General features: G+C 43.5%; 1 protein-coding gene across 1 annotated transcript; it reads right to left on the bottom strand.

Annotated features, from left to right (window-relative positions):
* Window positions 1-1,048: 1,048 nt before the first annotated feature.
* Window positions 1,049-18,707, bottom strand: AMPD1 (adenosine monophosphate deaminase 1). The gene is made up of 14 exons (XM_008697747.2): window positions 18,535-18,707; window positions 17,867-18,032; window positions 15,151-15,316; window positions 11,339-11,558; window positions 10,127-10,256; window positions 8,688-8,882; window positions 8,243-8,374; window positions 7,157-7,320; window positions 5,189-5,315; window positions 4,852-5,015; window positions 3,630-3,750; window positions 2,783-2,956; window positions 2,224-2,334; window positions 1,049-1,865 (listed from the first exon to the last, which is right to left on the bottom strand). The coding sequence occupies exons 1-14, from the start codon at window positions 18,588-18,590 to the stop codon at window positions 1,707-1,709; spliced, it is 2,085 nt and encodes a 694-aa protein (XP_008695969.1). The 5' UTR covers window positions 18,591-18,707; the 3' UTR covers window positions 1,049-1,706.
* Window positions 18,708-22,562: the final 3,855 nt, after the last annotated feature.

The raw sequence follows: 22,562 nt of genomic DNA, 5'->3' as shown, positions 1-22,562 counted from the left end.
GGGGGGGGGGGGGGGGGGGGGGGGGGGGGAGTAATGACAAGACATTTGAAAAATCGTGCCTTGATGAGGAAATAGATGTCAATATTGTTTGCCTAAATTTTGAACAGTGTCGCCCTCCCCAAATCTTTCTATATTTAGAAAATCTCCCAAACAGTTGTCTAAGATGAAATTTTAAGCTAGAATAGTATGATTTTAAAACATTTCAAAATTCAAATTGATTTCAGAGTCCAAACTTTGCATTCAGGAAGATTATTTGGCAAAATGAGGCAGATTGAATTCCAAGTACCAAATATGAAACCCAATCTGGCAGGGGTTCTATGGCTGTAATAAAGGAATTAACATGTATGTATTCTACTGCCCTCTCATGGGTAAGATGGAGATACAACTAATGGTAGTTAATGCCTTTTAAGTCTGAGAATAGCATGTTTAATTTAGCAATCTGTATTATTTTGATGACATGGAGAACAAGGTAAAATAAAATCAGGTTTTCTAAGGTACTTACAAATATTCCACAAACAGAAGTTCAACTTCAGAAACCAGGGAGAGGATTTTTACACTAGGGCTAGTATAAACACGCTGTCAGGCTCACACCCATGCTTATGGCTACCTGTATAGAATGTGGAAACATGCAGGAATTTGCCCTTATTATTTATTATTTTATTTTAAATTTTTTATTATGGTATGTTAGTCACCATACAGTACATCCTTAGTTTTTGATGTAGTGGAATCTGCCTTTATTTTTTTTTTCCATTTGAAAAGTCAATACTTTCTGAGACGTTTCACAAAATGTTCCTTTTCACATTTGTATCCACCCATCTTATCATTTCACATGTGAACAACTTGAGAATAGGAATGAAATCTTATTCTTGATACCTTTGCTGCCTAAATAGCCCCTGATACTTGAGCTGTTTGATCAGTAATTGTTTATTAATAAATGAAATGAACTATCAGCCCAGCCACTAGATGGCAACACAGTTGTATGTGTAGAAGTATGGTCTAGCTAATTGGAATTCCACCTGGCTGGCCTTGAGAAACAGGCAGGTTTCTAAAAAGTTACATGTGTATCTTACTTTGGTAAGTGAAGTTATTTAAAATGTACAAGGACAGCTGACTATAACTTTCTTGCCAACTATGTCCTTACAACTAAGAATCCTTTTGTAAGATAAATTCTCCCTAAGCATAATAGCTCATAAGTATGGATTTTCTATATTGGGCAACACCTGTTTTTGTCTAAGAATGCCGGTCTTCTGTTGCATCCTGTCAAAAGGACGTTTCAACGGTCTAAGTGCCTCGAGCAAATCTCATTCTATAAACCGAAAGCCTATATTCTCCCAATCACGTCATTTGCTCAAATTTTTGCCCCGCCTCAAGTTATTATTAGTTATCAATAGATTTTAAGGTGGGGCAAGAATACGAGCAAATGTTTTGCCTGAAAGTCATGGAGACTCTGGAGTCAGACAAACCTATGTCCCCAGTTACCACTCAATAAATGTGTCCTTGTGCAGGTTATCACCTTCACTAACCTCAGTTTACTCATCTTCCCCCAAATGAAGATAATATTGTCTACTTCATAAAGTGAAAATGATTAAGTGAAATAATATCTAGTACTATCATTGGTTTAGAGTAGGGATTCAATGACTGGTAACTATTATTATTCATATTCTCCAATGAAAATCTCACCCATAATATTATTTGGTTTATTTAATTTAGTCTCCTGATTTAAGGCCTTCCGAAATTAAATTAAGTTCATAACACCAGGTTTCATAGCGATAGGCCATGCGGATTTGGGCAACATTTGTCTTCCGGATATCATTTCCAATAGGGCCGTCCTCAAGGTAATTGTTGCCCAGAAACCTTGCTTTCTCCTGTAAGACAAAAGGAAGCAGAATGACTGCTGTCTCTTTATCCTGATATAGACTATAATTACATCTTCCACAAAGATTCCTTCCTTATATTACTTACTGACAAAAGGGAAAAAATAGACCATGAAAAGCACTCGTCCAGTGCCCCAGTGTGCATGGTCTGCTGAGAAGTCAAGTGTATTTTATTTGCCTTGCCAAAGGCAGAGCCAGAGAGATAGAAGACTTCTTTCTAGTCCCTGTCCCTAGTAACAGCATACGATTTGTGGGATAATTTTTCTACATGTGTTCCCCCAGCTATCTTTTCAGTACTCAGTTACCGGATCCTATATGCAGAAGGGCAACCAGTCAAGGACAGGTCTACCTCATGAGAAATTCCACACTGCAGAACACTGTTCCTTGCCACTTCACACATATCACAGGTACTCAGCTTGAACACTTGTGCAGCAATGGCATATTCTTCCATGAGGGGTTCCTTGGATTATTTATTTAAATGCGGCAAAAAAAAAAAAGAGAGAGAGAGAGAGAGAGAGAAGGAAAGAAGAAAGAGTGTATTAAAAAAAAAATAACATGCATCCAGCAGAAAAAGTACAGCGAAATCCCTTGATTTGACTTTAAAGTTCTAGATGGGCAAGAGGGGTGCCTGGGTGGCTCAGTTGGTTAAGCATCTGCCTTTGGCTCAGCTCATAATCCCGGAGTCCCCAGATGGAGCCCCGTGTGAGGCTCTGAGTCAGCTTCTCCCTTTTCCTCTGCTACTCCATCTCCCTCTGCTTCTCCCTCTCCCTCTGCTCTTCCCCCAGCTCGTGTTCTCTCTCTCGCTTGCTCAGTCTCTCTCAAATAAATAAATAAATAGATAAAATTCTGGATGGGCAACAACAGTCCCGCCAAATATGCTTGTATTGCTCAAGATTCCGTATGTGTACCTTGGTGAAGTGGAATTGCATTGGGTCATCTGTCGACAGCGAGATCATTAGTCCCTTCTGGAGGAAATCTAAAAAAGGATTTTTGGCATATTCTAGAAATAAGCTGTTGTTACTTAATGGCGACATAGCGATGGGAATCTGGGCTAAGAAAAACAAGTACTGTAACACAGGACTCTGAAAAGGAAAAGTGAAAAACAATATTTAAGGACGTTGAAAAAGGGGCACAAACTAGAAATGTGAAAACCCCACGATCTACCTCGTTTCTAGCTTTCAACAAAATGATCACATGTTCTTTAAATCCCTTAGTAAAGAAGAATAATAGTGTTTAAATGGAAATACTATTTAGAATAAATTTATTTGAGATCATCGATTTTCAGAAGCATTGAGTCAAACCAAATGTTTGAGTTGTAATTGCCTAAGTTAGATGGTCTCTGTCAGAGAAGACACTTCACCTTGAAACAGTTTTGTTTTTGTTTTTTTTTCTCTACGAGAAAGTTCTGACTCTCAAAAGAGGCATTTGAAAACATGCTATAACAAGAAATCTGGCGGAAACCCGTTTAAGGTAAGCCAAGTGCCTCTGAATTATCCCTTGTCAGAGCTCTAAAATTAAAGTCCGAAAATCTGTATTAATTCATCCCTGCCACTAACTGGTAAGGTAATCGAGCAGCTCCTTTGACTTCTCTGGTCTCTGTAGAATGAACTGCACTTCATAACCTCAAAAATCTTTTTTGCTCTGCTTTCATTTGATTCTAGTGTTGATAATAACTTGTGACAGAACGATAAGGAAAAAAAAATTACTCCTCTAGTTCCAATAGAAAAAATATTCGGAAGAGAGCCTCCAACTCACCTTTTTTAAATTCAGGCCATGAGAGATATTATCTGCTGTCATGAATGCTGTCATGAGATGGGTGAGAGCCCCAGCTTCCCCACAGTGAGGTCGGAACAGGAACGTGTTCATGCCTCGTTCCCTAGGGAAAGGGAGCTGCCTTAGTGATCACAGGTGGCTGACTAGGACCTGGCAGCAGTGCTGGGCAGGGAGTGATTTACAAGAAAATCTGGTAGAAAAAAAGTTAACACTCTGAAAGGGAGTGGGGGCATCTAAAGGATTCAGCAAAACTGGCAATTCCAAATTATAATCTTAATTCTTCCTGACCACAGACTTCTGAAAGAAGAGGCAGCAAAGGATATGAGGGTATGGAGGAAAGTCAAGATCTGATTCCCTTCAGTTTCAACAGGAAATTTACCAATGTCACCACCAAGTCCCCCTTTCTCCTGCTCACGCTTTTGAGGGGGGAAATGTTTCCAGAAAACCCTGTTGTAATGTTCCTCTATTCCTTACCCACGTATATCAAGAAGGGTAACATGTATGGAGCTTTAAAATACATGACACATGGGGCGCCTGGGTGGCACAGCGGTTAAGCGTTTGCCTTCGGCTCAGGGCGTGATCCCAGAGTCCTGGGATCGAGCCCCACATCAGGCTCCTCTGCTGTGAGCCTGCTTCTTCCTCTCCCACTCCCCCTGCTTGTGTTCCCTCTCTCGCTGGCTGTCTCTATCTCTGTCAAATAAATAAATAAAATCTTTAAAAAAAAATAAAATAAAATACATGACACAGTGATTAGTATCGGTTCCTAAACTTCCAAAGAAAAGGAACTGTGAAAGTCCCTGAAGGCTCCAAAATGCCCATTCCTGCTACCAAATAAAGAAAGAAACCAAACAAAAAGACAAGGGAAAGATGTGTCTGATTTGGGTCGGTCAGAAGCATCCCAGCAGGGCAGTTGGCTGACCACCCAGGGAGCCAATGTCTGAGCAGAGCTGTGTCAGATAGAATCCTCTCCTTCCCGGCGCCTGGGTGGCTCCGTTGGTGAAGCATCTGCCTCTGGCGCAGGTCATGATCCCAGCGTCCCAGGATCGAGCCCCACATTGGGCTCCCTGCTCGGCAGGAAGTATGCTTCTTCCTCTGCCCCTCACCCCACTCTCGTGCTCTCTCTCACACTCTCTCTCAAATAAATAAGTAAAACCTTAAAAAGAAAGAATCCTCTCCTAGCTCCCGTTCTCGTCCGTCTACTTACTTTCTCAGGCTGTTGAGCACTGCGATGTTTGCGTACATGTAGCAGGCGTAGTAGGTGTAAGATGGGTTCTTTCCTATTGTCCACTCCTGGGGCTTGGGGCTCTTGGAGGAGAACATGTGTCCACTGTGTTTGGACTCATCATCTACGCTGTCGAAGCCAGTAATCTGTCCGGAACAAGGAGCCATGCAGTGGTGTCAGTCCGACAGGGATCCTGGTCCTCAAACTTTCAGCTCCCAAAGGCAAGGACCGAACGTCAGAGATAAGCAGCAAAAATGCATCACAGCTACGTGGGCGTGCTGGGTCATGCACAGGGACAGGCCTAACGGGTCATGCTTACATGCTTGAGGAAGACACTGAGGTCTGGGTGAGCCTGAGGGTTGATGGTGGCCTCAAACACCGGCATGAAAATATTCTCCAGCATCTTTCCGAAGTGTGGAAGGAAATTCTTAGATCGAAACACATCACTAGAGGCGAGAATGAAGAGAATTCAGGAAGAAAATATTTTAAGGATTGGTAGCCCCTGTATGAGGGCATCAAATGCCATGTTCAGGAAAAGACTGTGTCCATCCTAGGCACACTCTTCTTGGTTACCCATAAAGAGGGAGTCAGTTTAGAATGGGCGTGGAGATACAAATGTCTTGCTGAACCAGTTGTCCCCATCTCTTCTACAAACCCTCTGTGGCAAAAATATTAACCTTCACAGCTAAGTCCAGATAGAAAATGAAGAGTATAGGAACTATGTCACACAAGAGTCGGTGATTTACTTGTGGTGTATAAGATGGTGAGCATGAAATAGTTATTAAGAAGACTTCTGGGGACGCCTGGGTGGCTTAGTTGGTTAAGCGTCTGCCTTCAGCTCAGGTCATGATCCTGGGGTCTTGGGATCAGGCCCCGCATTGGGCTCCCTGCTCAGCAGGGAACCTGCTTCTCCCCCTGCCTCCCTCTTTCTCTCTCTCTCTCTCCCTCTCTGACAAATAAATAAATAATTTTTTTAAAAGAACACTTCTGATATGCTGTAGCCAGGGACAATCTGACAAACTCTGATATAGCACTCAGTATATGCCATTCACTCTTTTAAGTAGCCAGAAATATTAGTGAATTTAATTCTCATAACCACGCAATATGTTAAGTACCATTATGACCCTATTTTAAAAAAAAAATTAAGCAAGCTCTATGCCTAATGTGGGACTTGAACTCACCACCCAGAGATCAAGAGGCACATGCTCTACTGATTGAGCCAGTCAGGTGCTCCCCATTTTAAAGATGATGAAACCAAGGCACAGAGAGCTCATGAAATTTGCCAAAGGTCACACAGCTGATAAGTAATAGAACCAGGATTCAAGTATTGCCAGTCTAGGTCCGGAGTCCATGCTCCTAACTACTGTAGCTACTGCCTCTCTGCTATAATGATATAATACAGGAAGTTCTACCCCAGTCAAAAAAGTTACTTTTTTGGCTAAAGAGACAGGAAAAAACTACTGTGTTGCCAGAGCACACAGGACACAGGGGCAGGTGGCCAGAAAATATATAAACACTTAGGTTCGATAAAAGATCAATGATACTGAGCATCCCTGAGGGCAATGAGTAATTAGCGGGCGGTAATACCATTGATAAATTACTCATTGATTATGGAGAACTTGAGCACTTGTAGATGAGACGATCGGCAGATGGTAGTAGGGGTTCTGATACAAGAAAGCTACATCCCAGTCCAGATAAGCATGGGAAAGAATGAACTGGACACAGAGAGGAAGACCAAGAAAAAGAAAAAATAGAATCAAATGTACATAGTTCTTATCCTAGCTAAGTTTTAAATATTCTCAAAAGTTATTTTGTGATCTGCCTAAAGTCCTGTGTTTAAAAAAAAAAAAAACAAAACCAGGGGCGCCTGGGTGGCGCAGTCATTGAGCGTCTGCCTTCGGCTCAGGGCGTGATCCTGGATTCTGGGATCGAGCCCCACATCAGGCTCCTCCGCTAGGAGCCTGCTTCTTCCTCTCCCACTTCCCCTGCTTCTGTTCCCTCTCTCGCTGGCTGTCTCTCTCTGTCAAATAAATAAAATCTTTAAAAAAAACAAAACAAAACAAAACAAAAAAACCCGGTTAAAGAACTGGACTGAAATGATCTTCCTAACTCCTGTCTCTGGTCAAGAGTGCTGAACCCGGCGTGGACAAAACCAGGCACCCAGGACCCGGTTCTACGTGCCGCTATAACAAAGCTTGTTGTGACTGCATATTCCTCATTCGTGTGGAGGAGGTCTGACAGGTGGGACGAAGCCAGGCTTTAGGGTCTCCGATGTGAAGGTACGTACTAGATCCTGGGGACCTGGATCATCCACGTCATGTTGGGGCAGTAGACGCGGTTACGGACAAACCAGCTGGACAGTTTGCTCCACTCGTCAGGACTGCGGCCGTAGATCGACAGGCGGGGCTCGGCGTGCTGGTACTTGGCCTCCACCAGGTCTGCACCTACCTCCTGCAAAGCCAAGAGAGGAGTCCAAAGCCAGGAATTCCCACAAGTCCCTCAGGTGGTCTAAATCTGTGGGGTCTAGGGACAGGAGGTAGGTACCACGAACAGACCACGTGTGAAAGGAAGCCAGAGGGAAACTATTCCGGGTTAAGATCTAAGGAAATTGAGGGGCGCCTGGGTGGCTCAGTCGGTTAAGCATCTGCCTTCAGCTCAGGCCATGATCCCGGGGTTCTGGGATCGAGTCCTGAGTTGGGCTCCCTGCTCAGTGGGGAGTCTGCTTCTCCCTCTGCCTCTGTCCCTGTTCCTGCGCTCTCTCTCTCTCTCTCTTGTGCTACTCTCTCTAATAGATAAATAAAATCTTTTTAAAAAGATCTAAGGAAATGGAGAGATGACAGGAATCTAATCGGTAAGAGACGGATAAGGCATAATGGAGGCTAGAGAGTGAAAAAGTCAGACAAAGGACGATGAGCTACCCTACCTGAGGCACCTGCAAAAGACATTCAGTTCTCCTTACGCCTCCTACTTTCTAAAACACACATCTCCCAAGCCCACTATGTCATTCCTATGTCCTAGCGCTCAGGCCATGAAGATGAGGGTGGATTCCGATCCCACCTCTTTCCAGGCTTACAACTCCCAGAGCCTGAAAGAGTCCTTAATCAGTCCCAAATCCACACCCTCAGCTTCTCTAGCCCAGGCATAGAAGTCTTTAAAAATCATTACAGTGGACATTTCCAAAGAAATTCTTATATTCATTTCCGTGGTGCTTGGCCCCAGGGATAGTACACTTCCTCCTTCTTCCCTTTCCCTCCTTCCTTCCCTCCCTCCTTGCTTCCTCCTCTCTTCTCTCCTTCCTACCTTTCCTCCCTCTCTTCCTCCCCATCCTCAAGAACCAGGCCAGGTACCATAGATCTGGTTGGTTCCTCCTCACCTTGATGATAGTGGCAAAATATTCTCCATCAATATAATTGTCTGTCTTTAGGTAGAGGTCTCGTAGCTCACTTGCTCCGACAGGATTGTATTTGTCATTGAACTTATCAAAACGCTGGAAGGTCTGGCGTCCCTGAATCAGGAAACAGGAGCACAAGTGTATCATTATACGTAGGACATATGTATACTGGGACATATGGGACATAGAGAGCTAGGGAATAGCCACCAGGAACAGGGGCCTGGGAACAGGGGAAGGGGTTGGGCTCCAAGAATGGAATCTGGGACAGTTGACAATGAGTGAACCTCAAAATTGTCTGTGGGTGCTTTCAGCCAGCAGGGTCAGCTGACACAGTTAAGAGGGCTCTGAGAAGGGGGGAGTTTGTAGGAGAAAGGCATGCAGGGTTCTCAGTGCGAGCATGAAACTGACATGATCTTTTTCAACCTACAGCATGAACATCCAGAGAATCAACAGTCAGGTCATAGGGATGCATTTTTAATTTGGCAAAAAGTTCCTTTAGGGTCAGATTTTTCTCCTTGGTGCTGTAGACCACTCTGTCAGCATCAATCTGGTAAGATTTCTTAATGAAGCGCAGCAGATGTTTCTGGTTCATGCAAGCAGCTGCATGGATGTGAGTGTCCACCTGTGTGTATATTCAGAGGAAGAAAACCAACAATCAGCCTTAGTCATGCTGCTCTGTTAGAGGCTATGGTGCCTGCAAACCCCACCGAGGCAGGAGAAAGGAATAAATAGAGGGGTGTGACTGACAGCTGGTAAACGTGGCCCAGCGGAAAAGAACCCATAGCACCTCTTCGTACCCTTGCAAGAATGTGACGGATTAGGATGTAATAATAATGCCCATTTCTCTTAGATATCTGTGCACCCAGTTTACTCCCTACCTTTAATCCACATAAAATTCTTAGGGACCATTCTCCACCCCCAAACTGAAATAGCTACCACAGCTTTCATCCCGAAGGGAGAAAGGATCAAAATGACGAAGCCATGGCCCAGTGATGGCATTTATGAGCTGGACATTTTCATGATTACAATTTTATAAGCTGGAAACTTGATAGATTAATTCACCCAAGCTTATACAGGCAGCTGAGCCAGGATTTGGTCCCAAATATCTGCTCATCTATTGTCTATCCCCACTTCTTGCAATCACTTGAATGGTCAGAACACATCTTGGAAGTGTTTCTAAATTGATTAGTTTTCCATTGTCCTTAGTGCATTTGATACCCACAGTCCTCTCGTGAGCTGGACTGAGCAGATGTATTTCCCAATTTCACAAATGAGGAAACTGAAACTCAGAAATATTTAATCACTTCCCCCAATATCTTAGAGTCAGGAAGTAGAAGAAAAAGGACTAGAATAAAGATCTTCCAAATCTTTGAATGGCCATTTTTGAGATTTCATTTGTTTTTGTTATTTTTGTTGTTCGTGATCATGGTAACTTTTTGTGGCAGGAATGTGGTAAACCTTTCTGCGTGGAAAACAATAGAAATGGCATTTTAACCTTCTAGAATCATTCATCTGGGTTCACTAAGTCCACTGAACCTGCAGGAATCTTTTTTTTTTTTTTAAGGATTTTATTTATTTATTTGACGGAGATAGAGACAGCCAGCGAGAGAGGGAACACAAGCAGGGGGAGTGGGAGAGGAAGAAGCAGGCTCCTAGCGGAGGAGCCTGATGTGGGGCTCGATCCCATAACGCTGGGACCACGCCCTGAGCCGAAGGCAGAAGCTTAACCGCTGTGCCACCCAGGCGCCCCTGAACCTGCAGGAATCTTACAGTAACCAGAGAAACAGTATCTTTCTTGCCCCACTCAAGAACTAATTGGATTAATGTTTTGGCCCAGCAGTGACCTCTGAGCAGTGCAATGTTTACCTTCCTGCAGTTATAAAAATCTCGGTGGGGGTTGTTCTTCAGCTCCTTTAGCTCATCCATCTCGTTGAGCATCTCATGCACCTGGAACTTGGACGAGAGGAACTTCAGGCGCCGGTGGGTATAGGTCTTACTGTGAAAAATTAAATCACATAATTCTGAAACATTCAGACACTTAAGGAAAACAGACACAATTTCAAAACCATCAGGACCCTTATTACTTATAAGAAACAATTACTGGAACAAACATTTCAGTGTGCAGTTAATCTCACTTGAAAAGTATTGGGCTCCCAGAGCTCAATCTTTTCCTCAAAGTTGGACAGAATAATGAGGGAGGATTTGGAAAGGAATTTAAAAGCCAGGGGAGAGGGGCACCTGGCTGGCTCAGTTGGAAGAGCATGCGACTCTTAATCTCAGGGCTGTGAGTTCAAGCCCCACGTTGGGTGTAGGGATGACTTTAATAATAATAATAATTATAATAAGCCAGGTAAGACAATGTTGCTCAAGGCTTAGGGCCCCGGCTTGGAAGATGGCACATTCGGGCTTGAATCCTGGCTCAGCCAGCTGTGTAACTTTGGGTACATTACTTAACTCATCAAAGTCTCAGCTTATAAAACTGCAATTATACATGTACCCACCTCAGGGAATGATGGTGAGGAGGGAGGAAATAATGTACATGAAGGGTTTCACATAGTGTTTGAACATAGAAAGCACTCGGTAAATACTCATTCTTACTCTGAGTAGTAGTCATAGTAGTGGAGGTGGCGGTGGTAGTAGTGGGGGTGGAGGCGGTAGTAGTGGGGATGGAGGCGGTAGTAGTGGGGATGGTGGTGGCGGTAGTAGTAGGGGTGGTAGTGGTAGTAGTGGTGGTGGTGGTAGTAGTGGGGGTGGCGGTGGTAGTAGTGGGGATGGTGGTGGTGGTAGTAGTAGGGGTGACGGTGGTAGTAGTGTGGTTGGTGGTGGTGGTAGTAGTGGTCGTGGTGGTAGTAGTGGGGGTGGCAGCGGTAGTAGTGGGGGTGGCGGCGGTAGTAGTGGGGGTGGCAGCAGTAGTAGTGTGGTTGGTGGTGGTGGTAGTAGTGGTCGTGGTGGTAGTAGTGTGGGTGGTGGTAGTAGTGGGGGCGGCGGCGGTGGTAGCGGTCGTGGTGGGCGTAGTGGGGGTGGAGCCCGGGAGTAGTGGTGGGAGTCGCAATAGTTCAGGGATCATTAAACACTTACACAGGTCCTTGGGCAATTAAAGCAAGTAAAAAATTCATATCATCTAAGAAGGTGTCCATATTTAGATAAGGAAGTGGCTTGGGCTCATCTTTGCTGAGGGCTGCCTCATTAGGATAGACGTAAACTATGCCGTCCTTCATTTTGAGGTGATAACCGAGGTTTTCTGGGAGGTCATCTGTTCGGAAGGGGTCTTCTCCTTTCTTCACAGGAGGGGTGAAGACTTTTTCAATAAAACACAGAGTAATAGATCAAGAAAGAAGATAAATGGCCACATAAAAATAACCAAAATATGAAATGCTGTAAGATTTCATTAGTCTGGAATTCTGTACGTCATAAGCTATAATTATCCAGGACTAAGCTAAAGTTTATTTTTATATTATTTTCCAAAGGTGACTAAATTAGTAGTGTAAAATAAGATTGTATCTAGTGTAAGAATGATTTTCAAGTTCTTTAGAAGTACTGTTCACATAATTGATACACTACTTACAAATAATCTTACTACAGTAAGTTATCAAAGGCTTCCTGTTTAGAATATTTTATTAGCTTATGAGATAATTGCAGAGAAATAAAAGTCAAACTACAGTTAAAAAGTAGAATTTAGGGCGGGGCGCCTGAGTGGCTCAGTTGTTAAGCGTCTGCCTTCGGCTCAGGGCGTGATCCCAGAGTCCTGGGATCGAGCCCCACATCAGGCTCCTCTGCTGGGAGCCTGCTTCTTCCTCTCCCACTCCCCCTGCTTGTGTTCCCTCTCTCGCTGGCTGTCTCTATCTCTGTCAAATAAATAAATAAATAAATCTTAAAAAAAAAGTAGAATTTAGATCTTTTCCTTAAAAAAAAAAAAAAACCTTCACTGAAGGTCTTCACGTAGATCGGTTATTTTTTAATAGACTTTCTATTTTAGAGCAGTATTAGGTTTGTAGTAAAATTGAGCCCCAAGTGCCCAGTTCCCATACCCTCCTATCCCCACTCAGGCACTGCTTCCCCGCTCTCCACACCCTCCACCAGAGTGCGACGTCTGTCACAATGGATGAACGTAACACTGGCAGGTCCTAATCACCCGAAGTCCATAGTTTACCTTAGAGCTCACTCTTGGGGTTGTACATTCTACGGGTTTTGACAAATGTATAATGACACGAATCCACTCATAGTATCATACGGAATCGTCTCACTGCCCTAAACACCCTTTGTGCTCCACCTAGAGTGGTTTTAATATAAATGGAAATATAAAATAATTTCTTACTATAAGAATTACAGTTCTTGTTATATTACCCACCTTTTTTTTGAAGGTATAGAAAGAGCTGTTTTTATTTTTTATTTTAGTTTTTATTTTTCGTTGTGTTCAGTTAGCCAACATACAGTGCATCGTAAGTTTTTGTTGTAGTGTTCAGTGATTCATTAGTGGTGTGTAACACCCAGTGCTCATCCCAACAGGTGCCCTCCTTAATACCCATCACCTGGTTCCCTATCACTCCATCCCCCTCCCTTCTGTAACCCTCAGTTTGTTTCCCAGAGTCCAGAGTCTCTCATGCTTTGTCTCCTTCTCTGATATTACCCACTTTTTAAAGCACATACAATTTTACAATCTCTGCTAAAGGAATTGAGAAGGGATTTTGTGGGTAAATGTCCCTTTCTTTCCATGCTAATAATTTCAGTCTAAGAAAGCCAAGAGCAAATTCTATGCTGTCATGGCCCTATAAGGCACTTAGCCTTTTACTTTCAACAAGTATGTGCCCAAGGCAGCAGGAAGTCTCCAGTTTGCAAGTGATGACTAATGGCTAGAGTGGGGAAAATAATATAGAAAGAAAAAGTCACTCGTTTTCTATTCAAAACTGGGAGCTAAGGAACATGAGAGAAGTGAAACAATATGTTGCTGTGTCATATCTTAATTTTCAAATCTTTATTCTTAAACATCCCAGAGAGATAAAGCATAATTTAGAAGAAATAAAGGCAAAACAGATATCCTAAATGTCGATATTGTAGAAAAATAGGTAAACCAATTACCAAACGGAAACCATTTAAATGGTTTTAATATTAAAAGGACTTATAGAGAAGAAGTGGCAGAACTGGAAATCTTTCATGATGTAACAATCTGAAAGTTCAGAAACACTTTAATATCTGCCTCCCTCGAAATTTCAATCCTAGAAGAAGATTCTGAAAGATGTAAAGCGACTACACAGAGATGTTTATATTAAGCCATTTATTGTAGCCTTATTGGAAATAAATTTTTAAAAGTCAGAATCTAAATGCCCACAAAAGAGAGTTGGTTAAATAAATGATGGCACAGTTACCCAACAGAAATCCGTGAAGTCATTAAAATCTGATTATTGAAAAATAGGTACTTCACCTAAGGCAGAGAGTAAAAAGTGAGATATGTAAACAAAGTACTATGGAAAGTCAAAACATATAGTTTAGATTTATCCAGAGGTTAAAGCAAGGCCAGAAATGATGGTATGTGGGCTGTACATTGAAGGATGAGGTTGGATCTGGACATTAGGACGTACAGAGAAAAAGTGAACTGTCCCCCTGTTCAGGCACAGGGCACAGCACGACAACAGTACGGGGGCAAGAAAGTGCTGAACCAAGTGGAGGACAGGAAATAGTCCCACCAGAACAGAGGTGGAGCAGATAAGCTAGATGTAGAAATAGGTTGAGGGTGCAGGTCCAAAAATCAATCAAGAAAATGTAGTTAGGAGGACAGTTCATGGTAGGCCTTGAATGCCAGGCTAAAAACTGGACTTAACTTTGTAAGTAATGGGCAGCAATTAAAGGTTTCGGGTGGGAGAAGGATATGCTCAGATCTGTGTTTTAATAGCTGGCACTAACGTGAATATGAGCCAAAAGGGAAGGAGATTAGAATTTAACAGAGTAGGTCAGAAACTATGGCAATAATCTGGACAAGGAGAGTATAGGCCTAAATTAGGGTTCGGGGAATAACAAAAAGGGGAGATTTGGAGAGATATTGTACGGAATTAATCATGCAATTGTGCATGTGGGAAGGAGAGACGATGGAGTCAAAGATGACAATGATATTTTTAGATCGGACTATTTATACAGTAGTCCCTCCTTATCCAGAGGGGGTATGTTCCCAGACCCCCAGGGGATGCCTGAAACTGTGATAATACTGAACCCTGTACGTACTATGTCTTTTCCTATACCTACATACCTATTAATGGGCTACTGGTCTATCAACTTACTCATTTTTGTATAAATTAGGCACAGTAAGAGATTAACAACAACGATAACAAAATAGAACTATTCTAACAATTTGCTGTGATAAAAGTTAGGTGAATGTGATCTCTCTCAAGATATCTTTTTTAAAAGATTTGATTTGTTTATTTTGGGAGAGAGAGTGAGTGTGAGCAGGGGGGAGGGGCAGAGGGAGAAGAAAAGAGAGAATCTCAAGCAAACTCCCCACTGAGCGTAGAGTCTGACGTGGGGGTCGATTTCACAACCCTGAGGTCATGACCCGAGCTGAAATCAAGAGTTGGATGCTTAAGCAACTGAGCCACCCAGGTGCCCCTCTCAAAATATCTCATTGCCCTATACTCACCCTTCCTCTTATGATGATGTGAGATGATAAAATGCCTACGTGAGATGAAGTCAGGTGCTTGACGTGGGCATTGTGACGTAGCATGAGGCCACTACCGATGTGACAATAAATCAGGAGGATCATCTGTTCATGGACCTCAGCTGACCTCGGGTGACTGAAGCCGCAGAAAGCCAAACCATGGATGGGGTGGGGGGGAGCTACTGTAATCCAGGAGCATACCTGACCTAAAGATCGATTTCATACACTGCATAAGAAAATTACTTACCTGGGTAGAAGCTCTCATTTGCTACCCAAGCCTCACCGTCGATGTTCCGCAAGTACTTGGAAGGGGTTTTAGGGAACCTCTGAAATGACTTCTGCATATACCTCTCCCGTATACACAATGCCCTATATAGACCTTTGCAAACCATTTCAAAGTCTTCAACTGTAACCTGCCAAGAAAATGTCAGAGTATCAGAGTCGCTCCTGTGAAAATCCAAGAAGCCAGTAAAGTTTGTCTTTGGTACGACCCCAGTCCCCTGCTGTTGCTGCCCACGCTGAGCCTTGCCTGCCCACGCGGCTGCTTCCGACTTGACTTGGGCGCTAGGGTCTTTCTCCAGGAGCTGATCCTGAAGTTTTTCCAACTCTTCCGTTTCTACTGAAGCTCACCTGTTCTGCAAGTCTTTGCTTATATCGTCTGGTGCTTGTTTGGGGTTTTGCTAGAAAGCAGTGACTCTCAAGCAAGTGTGGTTGAAAGACTCCATTCTAACACGGAGAATACTTTCTTCCTTCCAGGTACCGTATGGACGTTTTACGTATGGGCTTCTGAAGACAGTATCTCAACTGAAGGATGATGTGACTCTCATGTGAGAATTCAGACTGCTTTTTTGGACAGTGAGGGAAATATTCAGGGATGAATCAAGTGTCACATATCCCGCCACCCCCGTCACGAATATACTGCCTTCTGCAGTTAGAAATGGATCAGAACATCATCCTTTCTTTTGGATGGTTTTAAACTCCTTTAAAAAAAGATTTATTTATTTATTTATTTATTTATTTGAGAGAGAGAGAGAGAGTGCGGGGAGGGGCTGAGGGAGAAGAGAGAATCTTTAAGCCGACTCCACACCGAGCACAAAGCCTAACGTGGGGCTTGATCCCAGGACCCTGATATCAGGACCTGAGCCAAAATCAAGAGTCAGACACTTAACCAACTTCCCCACCCAGGCACCCCTCTTTTGGATGGTTTTAAAGAGAATTTTACCCGTGGCTAAAAATAGCAAGATTCTAGAGTCACATGTTCTTAGAACTGCTGGAAATTTCCTGAACTGGCCTCTCCCTTGCCCCATCCCCGACTCATGGCTGGGCCTGGCATGCCCAAGGAGTCATAACTTGAATTCATTGAATGCTCATCATCAGAGCCCAAAGACTTTCTGGGACCAACGTAAGCGTGTTCCCAGGGTTTGAGGTCCAGATATTGGTCCTAATCAGTTGAAGTCTTTGACCTGCTGACCTCGGCCAAGAGAGTCTGACACAGGTGCTAGAGCTAAGGGTCTGCTTCCAATGTGGCATGTTTGTTCCTTTGCCACGTAATGGGCCACCGGTCTATCTTTTCCAGGATAAGAGCTGGAAAAGATATTCACCTTGGTGTCTTCAGCACTTAGCACACACCGCCTTGCACAGAGTAGGTGCTCAGGAAGACCTGATTAAATGGAATCACTTGATTACCAGGGATTAATGGCCTTGGAAACTGAGTCCTGATCCCCCTACCTCTCTGTTCAATTACAAGGGCGGGGACCGACGGGGCACAGACTACAACCTGGTAAGTGGTGCTCATGAGCTCAGCCACATTCAGCCAACAGCCACACCTGCTTCTTCAAAGACTCCAGGCCATGGTTTCAGGTGCCCTCCAGCTTTCAGAGGAGAAACAGCTACTCCCTGACTTCTGTGAACCCTGTCCTCCCTCCCATCTTCTTTCTTTTTATTTTTGTTTCTACCAAGCACAGAGGTATCAAGTTTGTCTCTTAATTTTTATGGTTTTTTTTTTTTTTTAACTCTGGAGGTCTCCCTGTCTCTATTAAACATCATCTTTCGGTTATTCACCATCTAAATGCCTGCCATTTGCAGAACACCCATGTTATCAACAAGAATCGTGTTTATTTCCTTGCTCTGCCATTTTTAAGTATCTTGGGACTGACCCTAAGTGGGTCAGTTACATGAGAAGGGGGCTTAGGACGGGTCATTAAAACTATATTTGGAGCCCAGACTGAGAGCTAGCCATCAGTTTCACCAATATGATGCTGATTCTGCAAGTCCATGTGGCAGAGATTTATTAATTGCCCAACTGTTCTGGATAGGACAGGCCGGTCAGGTTGCTTGTGACATGAGTTTACTATCCTTGTGGCATAACTAGAGTCTATTCCAGGCAATAACGTACTGTGTAAGCATCCGTAATGAAATTGGAGATGACCGTTGGTCAAAAAAAACAATAGCCCCGTTCGAATTTTCTAGCCTGTCTTTCATCTTCCTTCTTTTCTCTGGGCTCTCCACTCTTCTCATCTCCCTTTCTTTCCTCCCATCTGTTTTCTTTGATTGGTTTATGCTACCCACAGCCCTTCTCTCCAGTCTAGGGCTGCCCAAGAGCCCCCGGTGCCTCCCAAGCCTCCCTGTCCTGCTTTGTGATATCCTCAGTGAGAAGAGCCCCCCAGCTGTTCTCGTGGTCTCTGTGCTCAAATTTGTCTAGTGTATTCTGTAACACACACTGCATTCTACAGAATATTCTCCATGTGCAAGCAAATGAGATAAAAGAGGATAAATTATGTGAGATGATGAAGCAAAACAGAAATATAAGGTATGGCATATCGGTGTTGAGAGGCAGTAAGGGAGTATAACAGAGGACAAGTTAGCGAACACCTTCCTCTGGGAAGGGGAGGAAGGCAAGGAAGCTGAAACAACCAAGCTGTGTCTTCCCAGCAGCTGCATTTGAGGGGCAAGGAGCCACTCACCCCCGAGGCATAATCGCCAGTGATCTGCACTCTCTGGAAATCAGGAACTGTCTGGTAGGTTGGAGACGAAGAAATGTATTCGTCGATGTGGGACAGTTTGGTGGAAGATGTTTCACTTTGTGGAATGGCCAAATTAACGGTCTTCCGTCCATGGAAACGTTTTTTTCTGAGTTTGAAATGCAAAAATAAAAGGATTTAACTTTGGCTTCATTGGGAGTTTCATTGCAATAGATTGATGTTTCACTGTTCAATTTCATTTTGAGGACAAAAAGGGAAAATTAAAATGTCAGCAGGGAGTCAGAAACAGGATCCAACCATATGGGAAGAGGCATCACATGACTGTATTCCCTTCTTCCCGGTATCCCTTGGAACCGTGGGCCTTCGGGAACATGCTAGAAGGCTTTCAGCATGACCTTGGTCTTCACAGGCAGTCTGCTCCTAGCACTCGAGGAGGTCTACTGTTTTCTTCCTGTAGTCATTGGTAACCTTGCCCTAGCTTATTCAGTGCTGGGGTGGGGGGTATTGGGGAGCGAGAAGAATTCTTAGCTCTGGCACTGTTCTCCTCCGACTTGAATTGTCATTCAGACACACTGAACCATCTGCCCTGACACTTCCCCCTCCCGTGTCCCAGTGTCCCAGTGTCCCAGCAGTCCCCTTACACCGCTTACCTCTTGCCCTCTATGGAGGTGGACGTGGCCTCCAGGTGGAATATGTGTGCTTGCATCTCATGATGAGAAATTGGGCAGATTTCATCCACATCAAAGGGGGAAATCTCATGACGGCCTCCCTCATCTTTGACTTCAGAGGCGAACACTTTTTCAGCAAAGCTGCGTAATGTATCATCAATTTCTAAAAGAGGTTTTCATGGGTTAGTATTTAAGCCCTTTGTCAGAGGTCATCAGAGAGTTCCTGCTATGTAAGGCACAGGGCTAAGGACTGTCCTGGGGATGTGGCTCCCCTATACTCTAACCAGTGTCCCAGAAACATGTCGGAGCTCAGTGCCTGCTCTCTTTTTAGAAGTTTCTGGGTGGGTAGCTTGGAAATCCATTCTCAGAGACACGGGTCAGATTCTTACGGCACATCTCAGGAGGTCCTAAAGAGGGACTGGTTTCTTGCAGGACTAGCACCTGTCTAAGATCACCTGTTTCTGGCAGGGCTAAATCTGACCGCATAGACCATGCAACAGAGTCCTTCTCATTAAACTGGTGGAGTTTTTCTGATGCTTGTGAAGATGTGAATAGGATTGTCAGTCCTTGGAGTTTTTCTTCCTAAAGAGAACCAAGGATCTAGGTAGTTCTGAGAAATAAATGTGTCCTTTGGGTTTTTCTTCCTCATAGAATGGATACTGTGTTTCCCTCACACATTATTTCAAATCCTGACAACCTGATGATATGCTGGTATGTGGGGGAAGGGAGCCACTGAAATTTACTACTATCGTTGGGAATCCCATTTCTTGTGGACACCTGGACCTCCATAATAAATGACCCTTAGAAAACCAGTTTTACTTTTACATGCTTTAATATGCCCATCCTTTTTCTTAAGTTTATTTATTTATTTATTTTAAGTGATCTCTACACTCAACGTGGGGCTCGAACTCACAACCCTGAGGTCAAAGGTCACATGTTTTTCCAACTGAGGTGCCCCTTAATATTCCCATTCTTAGGATGGGCGGAGGGGTGAACTTAACTTGGCAATGACTAACCCCAAGAGTCTCAGGATGTAAGAGAACTAGTTTCATCTTATAGGATGGGAATGGCCATCAAATATCTTCTGTTAAGTTCCATTGCATTTTCCACATACCCAGTTGTTTCATCATTACCTCTAATACTTCTAAAATCTCTTGGTATTTCCAGAAAAGAGCAGGTAGCAAATAATGAGAATGGCAGACAGCTAGCTATTTGAAGCAACAGGAGTAGACAGAACATTCTTCATATGATGACAGAGCAAACTGCATGCAGAGAGGAAGATCCCCTCCCTTCCACCCCATCAGTATCAAAACAGGTCTCCAAAATGCCACATTTTCAATTTTAACCTAAGTAAGTGTAATGCGCTCAAGTCCCTGTTCTGCACTTACCAATACGTTCACCTTCCTCTGTCTTAGTTTCCTTATCTGTAAAGTGGTAAGACTAATATGTACAAAACCTCACTCATAGGCTGTCATGGTAATGTACGTGGAAGTGCTTTACAGAGGATAAAGCACCAGCTCAAACTGAGTAATGCAATTTGGTAGCATTGGTCAGACAGCTATGCGGTATTGGGGGTTAGCTTTGGGCTACTAAGGAAATGACAAATGATATGACTTAGTTTAGGCTGAAGCATACATTGGAAGTGATAGCAATGTCACTTCCAGGTCAGCCTGCTTTCCAAACCTGGCTCATCCCAGGAGAACAACAGATATCCACTCTACTGGCCGAACTTCATGTGTCTGTTTGCTTCATTCAGCTCGAGCACTGCCTGAAACTGAAAACCGTCTTCGGATGCTCTGGAGTAGTTCTTTGACAAGTACCACAATCCACAAAGGACGAAATGGAACTCTAAGTAGATACATTTGATAGCCTGGGAATGCCTTCCACCCCACTACCCACTGATCCCCAGAAATTAGTATCATTCCTCCATGAGAATCACAAGTAAGCACATGCACCTCGAGGATGGATGGCAGGCAGAAGTTAGAAGAGGCTTCATGCACCACGAAAGGCAAACAGATACAGGCTAGTTGGTTATGATGATGAGAAGGATGAGGGTGAGGATGGAGACGGGGATGAGCTTAGGGATGAGGACGAGGGTGCAACTGGCTTGTCACGGTGGGTCTGTGGCAATGCTGCTGGAGGCCTCAGGAAGGACAGCAGGGAAGTGGATGCCCAGAAACCAAATCCTACTTGCTCGAAATCTGGCTCTTACGGAACAAGCAGTCATTATCCCGGACGGCACATACCCATTTGTTTCATATTTTTAAACATTATTGTTTTTACTGAGGTTGCGTCTCTCTAAGCCACTATAGACAGTTGAAAAGTAGAAACTCCACTGTCAAGAAGTGGTTTACACGATGCCCCCAAATTATATGGTTGATGTCTCCTTCCACTGAATCAACCAGTTGTTTTGACTTCATGCAACCACAGCTGCAATTTGACTCCGAATTCAAGAACTCTGCCTTTCAAAAACATTTCCGGGAGTGGTGATGACTGTGGGAAGGAAAAGAGTGAAACTGGTATTTCAAAAGATGAGTAGATAAGACTTGGTGACAGTCGGAATTCATGGAATAAGGGACAGATGACTCCCTTGGGTCTGTATAGATAACTGTTGAGTTCTTTTTTGAGCATATTATGTGTGCAATGATGGAGCATCAGAGTGGAAATATCTTGAGGACGGGACATCTACCTTTACATATAGAATCGACGAGACAATAGAAACAAGCAGTAGAATGACGAAGCCAGAACACTGAACTAGGAGTGAGAAAAGTGTCAGTGGAGGCTGGATGGCCTTGGGCAAACCACATAATCACAGGGAGCCCCGGTGTTCATCATCATAACAGGAGAAAGCTAATAATAATAATGTCAACTTCAGAGAACTGTTATAAAGATTAAACAAGAAATCCTTTAAACACTACACAGTACTATAAAGAAGTTGGGAATTACTATTATTAACATGGGAAGTGCAAGGTTCTTGAGAAAAGGAATATCATGCTTGCCTCTTCACTCAACAGATCCAGAAAATCATGCTTATTTCCCAGCAGTGCTTTGGGGGCGTGTAGGAAAGACAGGTCGTAGGTGTTTCATCCGCCACATCTCATCCCACAGAGGAACTCCAAGGCAGACCTACTATCCATCAGCTAAAGGACAAGTCTCATTGGAGATGGAGGGGATATAGAGTTACAGTTCATCTAAAGCGAGATTTTATGTGGTCACAAATATTTACCATGAAATGTTTCTCTCTGGAGCCGAGGATTTCCTACGGCAGGACTCAGTAGACCCTTGGTTAATCTACGTCTAAAGAAGAACATCATTTTATTTTAAAACCTCAAATGAACGCCCCCATGAGATTCTCTTTAAAAAATGGGGTTTTTTTGGAGTCCAGAAAATCCATGAGTTCATTTGCAATGCTATGGAATATCTATGGTCGTCATTAATCTTTTTTTTTAAAGATTTTATCTATGTATTTGAGAGAGAGAGAGAGAGCACAAGCAGGGGGAGGGGCAGAGGGAGAAGCAGACTCCCCGCTGAGCAGGGAGCCCGACGCGGGGCTCAATCCCAGGACCCTGGGATCATGACCTGAGCTGAAGGCGGACACTTGACTGACTGAGTCACCCAGGCACCGCTGGTCATTATTAATCTTTGTTGGTTTTCCATGGTATCACTGAATAAACACTGCTGAAAAATACTCATGTTTCTGAATTAATGGATAGTATCATTTTTTAAATTGATACTTTGGCAAATAGCAGGAAAAATAGTCCAAAATACTCACGTTTTTCTTTAGCTGTATGAAGTAAAATAAAACAAGATAAAATATATAAACAACTTTCAGAAATCACAGTGGCTGTTAATCAGCGCTTTGGAATAGAAGCGTGTAGACTGGTACGAGAAAGGGGTGTGGTGGAATGTGTTATTATAGCTCATTCTTCCATTTACCTACAATTTGCTGCCATCAGAAACCCCTAGGAATATGGCCAGTACACATCCCATTCGGCTCTTTAAATTTCTGT

This window comes from Ursus maritimus, unplaced genomic scaffold, assembly GCF_017311325.1.
Source record: "Ursus maritimus isolate PB19 unplaced genomic scaffold, ASM1731132v1 scaffold_12, whole genome shotgun sequence".
Classification (NCBI taxonomy): domain Eukaryota; kingdom Metazoa; phylum Chordata; class Mammalia; order Carnivora; family Ursidae; genus Ursus; species Ursus maritimus.
The sequence above is the reverse complement of the archived record's forward strand: the minus strand, read 5'-3'. Positions and strand labels throughout refer to the sequence as shown.

Coding starts and splice junctions, on each gene's coding strand:
- AMPD1 (XM_008697747.2), bottom strand. CDS start 18,590: ATGCAAGCACACATATTCCACCTGGAGGCCACGTCCACCTCCATAGAG. Junction 10,257..11,338: donor TTAATTGCCCAAGGACCTGT/GTAAGTGTTTAA, acceptor AATTTTTCACAG/TAAGACCTATACCCACCGGC. Junction 5,316..7,156: donor ATCCAGGTCCCCAGGATCTA/GTACGTACCTTC, acceptor TCTCGCCTCTAG/TGATGTGTTTCGATCTAAGA.